The sequence below is a fragment of the Hibiscus syriacus genome, unplaced genomic scaffold (assembly GCF_006381635.1).
Source record: "Hibiscus syriacus cultivar Baekdansim isolate YM2019G1 unplaced genomic scaffold, ASM638163v2 tig00110540_pilon, whole genome shotgun sequence".
In the NCBI taxonomy this organism is placed as follows: Eukaryota; Viridiplantae; Streptophyta; class Magnoliopsida; order Malvales; family Malvaceae; genus Hibiscus; species Hibiscus syriacus.
Genome location: NW_024062772.1, coordinates 394,337 through 398,747, shown reverse-complemented (window position 1 = coordinate 398,747; position 4,411 = coordinate 394,337). Strand labels below are relative to the sequence as shown.

Sequence of the window (4,411 nt, the reverse complement as noted above, 5' to 3'; positions counted from 1 at the left end):
ATAAACCATATAGCTCAAATTAGAACATATTCATCATTCTTTATCAGTCTAAAAAACTTTGGCTTGTTAACAGAAACGATGAAAGTAATGTTGGTGTTTGCTCATCTTGTAAATGATGTCATATTTTCCATTTTTTGGGCATTGAGCCCTAATTGTAAGACATTCCTCTTTAATCAAAGGATATACTTACCCTTCATGTGATGCTTGTGGGGCATTCTTTGGATTTGGTTGGTTTGGTTTTTATATATATATAAAAAATCAATTTAAACTAAAATAACTTAATAAATCAAATTGATATTTCTGATAAAACACTACTTAAAACATTATTTTTACCGAAATAGTTATTTTCATTAACTAATTTCCTGTAGAATCCGATATTAACATTTTTGGTAGAGAAAATAATGTTTTAGATGGCTCTTTACTAGAAATGTTAAATATTTTAGGTAGCGCCTAATAATAACATTTTCGATAGAAAAAATAATATTTTAAATAACGTTTTATCAAAAATATTAAAAAATAATAATATTTCTGATAATATTTTTTTCTTAATTATATATTAAAACTGCCGTACATAATACATTCCCCATACAACACCCTACATGACACACGTTATCTTAATTTTTTTATTACAAAAAATTCACGCAATATTTTATATACGTGTAATGTGACACAATTTATGTTAAATTTTAAAAATAAAAAAATAATTATTTTAGTTAAGAAATTGCGATTTTTTTATAATTTTAATGTTTTATGAAATTTATTGGGATTTTTAATTTAATATATATTATGTCATGCGGCATGCTTCTAAGGAGAGATGGAGAGATTTGTAATAAAAAAGGTAAACTATGCTTTGGTATCTAAACTATTAGTTTTGATCAATTTTAATACTAAACTTTCAATTTTTTAAAAAAATATATAATGTTTAGATTTTGTTTCATTTAGTACTCATGTTAAAAATTAACGTTAATTTTAAAAAAACTGAAAGTTTAGGTACTAAAATGGACCAAAGCTAATAGTTTACCCTAAAAAATTGGTTGGGGTACGCGCATCATGTTTAAAAAATTTTAAGAGCTAAACTGAATCAGAAAAATTCATTAGATGCTAAAGTGATAATATGATATAATTTCAGGTGTTAAAGTACTAGTTAATCCTTTTATAAATATTGACAGAAATTGAGGGCTAAATTCTTTATTTGAGGTCTTTAATTGAAACAAAATTTCAATTTAATCCCTCCACGATTCCTTCGTTCTAGACAAAACCCCAAATCATGGTCCATATGAAAGCCCAGATTCAATAGGCAGCACAAAGGGAGAAGCACCGATTTGGAATTCAACAAACTTCTACTGGTTTTCATCAACTGTCGAAGCTCCCGAATCTCAGCTGCTATGGCACCGGTCTCACGGTTACTTTTGCTCGTGCTTCTCTCAACTTCACTGAAGATTTCATCAGGGTACAACGCTTGTTCCTTTGATACTCCGCTTTCCTTTTTGATCGCGGAAAAAACAATAAATTTAACTCGGATTTGATGCTTTTGAACTTTAGATTTCTTTTATTTGATACTCCTGGTTTCAGCTAAAATTAGCATCAAGTGAATTTGTTAAGTTTTTTGATTGCTCTATATAATATTTGGATCTTTTAATAGGTTTTCAACTTGTTTATTTACCTGTGTTTGGGCAGATCTGGAGATGGATTCACCATCAATGGTCGAGTGAAGATCCCCCAAGGTAATTGCCCCTTTTTATTTTTTGTATTTGATTAGATTTGTACTGTTTCTTTTTTGGCAAAATTATACTATTATCTGGTGATTTTGGATCTTTACTACATACTAATTACTTATCTTTTATGCTGATTTCCAGTGTGCACTGCGGTCTTTGTATCGATAATTAGATATATTTGAATTTGTTTTTCAAATTTTGATTAGTACTATTTGTGTCCCTTTTATGTTATGTAATAAGATGTGAGTGATATAAATTCATCCCTGAGAACCTATAAACCTCATTGCAGATTCTACATTTGAGAAATTGGCATTTCACTATATATTTGTTCCTGCTATCATATGTTGTCTCTTATTTAATTTCATGCGGATGACCGGTGACTTTATTTGGCAGGTCTGGGTACAAAAGGGTTTGCTTTGCCCGGAAAAACGTCAAATGTGAAAGTTATACTCAACGGTGGTCAAATTGTAACTTATCTGAGACCTGATGGATATTTTTCATTGTATCCTAATGTTTATCAATTTCTTATAAATTTGGGGGCTAGGTTGCTAGATTTTTGAACCCAAGTTTTCACTCCTAACAAACCTTCTGCCACTTAGGCCAAGAAGTTGCTGGCAATTCTTATGCATAGGTCTGATTGGAAATCCATATATTTTACTTTTTTTTTCTTTGCCCTTTTAATACTGTATTTCTGTTATTAAATAATGAGACATTGTGTAAAATGGGTGGTAGTAAATCTTTCCTCTGAACTATTATAATTCCTTAATATAAGTGCCTAAAGCCAGAACATACCAGCAGGGACTCATTTGATTGAAGTGGCTGCAATAGGCTATTTCTTTTCTCCTGTAAGATCTTTATTTCTTGGCCGACTCTTGGAGAATTTTAATCATCAAATTATTTTGTTTTTTCTTCATTAACATTAATGTCTTTCGATCTTTCTTAGGTTAGAGTTGATGTTAGTGCTAGAAACCCAGGCAAGGTACAGGCAGCATTAACGGAGAACCGGAGGGGTCTCAGTGAATTGGTTTTAGAGCCATTGAGAGAGGAACAATATTACGAGGTTAAGGAGCCTTTTTCTATATATGTTTATATTTCTTTTTGTTTGCAGTTAGTGTCTATCCTTTGCTTCATGTTTATCCTATTTTATTGCAGATTAGGGAACCTTTCTCCATAATGAATATTGTGAAAAGCCCAATGGGTCTCATGATGGGATTTATGCTGGTGGTTGTTTTCTTAATGCCCAAATTAGTGGAAAACATGGGTAATGTGCTCTGCTACTAGTTCATAACTTGGTAGCTTTCTTGATGTTACTACTTGCAATAGATTTATAAGAGTTGATTTTGATGGAGAATATGCTGCTTGTGTACTTGCTTGCATTTGTTTTCTTGATTGGGATAAAATCTCCTATATTGCCTATTTTCTGCTTATATGAAGAATAGTTGAGCTGCAATTCATTTTTCCCAAACATTTCATTTTTTAACAATCCATTCTATTATTTTCAAATGCTCCTGCCCCTCTCGATGTATAGGCTAGAAATTTCATTTTTGCTAATTTTGTCAACCTCTTATCTATTGCAACAGATCCCGAAGAAATGAGGCGAGCACAAGAAGAAATGAGAAACCAAGGAGTTCCCTCTTTGGCTAGTTTGTTACCAGGAGGTGGGCGGAATTGAGTGTTTGAGCAAGAGCCATGAACTCGAAGTTAATGTTCAGCAAAATCAAGGGCGGTTCAAATGTCAAGCTGTATTGGTTTTCTACCCTAACATCGATTGTTTGGTTTGCGGAAAGAAAGGATGATGCACTTTGAATTCTTGGTAGCATCTCAAAGGTTATGTAGTTTTTTACTTTAGTTGCAGAACTTATCCTGTGATAAATTGATATAACAGCTATTCATTGTTGTGATGCTTTGATGACAAAAACAAAGATAAGTTAGAAAATATTATTGTTATGGACATGATGGGTTTTGTTTGCCTTAAGAATTGAAAATACTGTTAAATGAAATCTAAGTACTTATTTTTATATTTACAATTATTTAACTAAATATTTACTTCTTGATGATTGTGTTTGGAGATAAGCTTTGAAATTCCCCGTTTATTTATGAGGCTGATTTAGCTTCTCGTTTATCATCAACTCCCCTGTCTCATCTTTGGAGGTATGGTCTCCCCCCCTGCTAAATGGAGCTATCTGAGCTTCCGATGGCTATTCTTTTAGTAGATATCAAGCATTGCAATGTATATGTATAGGGTTTTGTTGATGATATCCGCCATTTGGTTGATTTATGATGCCATTCTGAAACCTTATCTGGTTGAAACAATATAGGTTTTGGGGCATGAATAATATAACCTGAAGTTGAGCCTTGGTCCGGTCCGGCTCGGCCATGGATACCTTTAATGTAGGCAAACGCTTTTGCCTTCATGGTTATTAAATCCTCTAGCAACATATGTTGACACATCACTCCTTAGCTTGAAGTTTTCTTTAGCATATATCCCTCTTTGACACGTAGTTTCTGCGGCTAAATAATCAAACTGCAACTAGCACGATATACAGTTGTGTGAAGACTATGGAGCTAACTTGGGAAGGTTGGCATTATTATTGGGTTTAGTCCATTATAGGAATGCCTTGGAGAGTCGCTTGGATGTTCACACACACCATTAAGAGGTATGTTTCTTAACCTTTCCCTAACATAAGTGCTTTTTC

At 32.6% G+C, this 4,411-nt stretch overlaps 1 protein-coding gene across 1 annotated transcript; it reads left to right on the top strand.

Annotated features, from left to right (window-relative positions):
* Positions 1-1,316: 1,316 nt before the first annotated feature.
* LOC120130304 (ER membrane protein complex subunit 7 homolog) lies at positions 1,317-3,685 on the top strand. The gene is made up of 8 exons (XM_039147552.1): positions 1,317-1,450; positions 1,678-1,724; positions 2,109-2,217; positions 2,497-2,560; positions 2,659-2,775; positions 2,868-2,976; positions 3,296-3,396; positions 3,434-3,685. The coding sequence occupies exons 1-7, from the start codon at positions 1,386-1,388 to the stop codon at positions 3,385-3,387; spliced, it is 603 nt and encodes a 200-aa protein (XP_039003483.1). The 5' UTR covers positions 1,317-1,385; the 3' UTR covers positions 3,388-3,396; positions 3,434-3,685.
* Positions 3,686-4,411: the final 726 nt, after the last annotated feature.

Coding starts and splice junctions, on each gene's coding strand:
- LOC120130304 (XM_039147552.1), top strand. CDS start 1,386: ATGGCACCGGTCTCACGGTTACTTTTGCTCGTGCTTCTCTCAACTTCA. Junction 2,218..2,496: donor CCTGATGGATATTTTTCATT/GTATCCTAATGT, acceptor AAGTGCCTAAAG/CCAGAACATACCAGCAGGGA. Junction 2,776..2,867: donor GAGAGGAACAATATTACGAG/GTTAAGGAGCCT, acceptor ATTTTATTGCAG/ATTAGGGAACCTTTCTCCAT.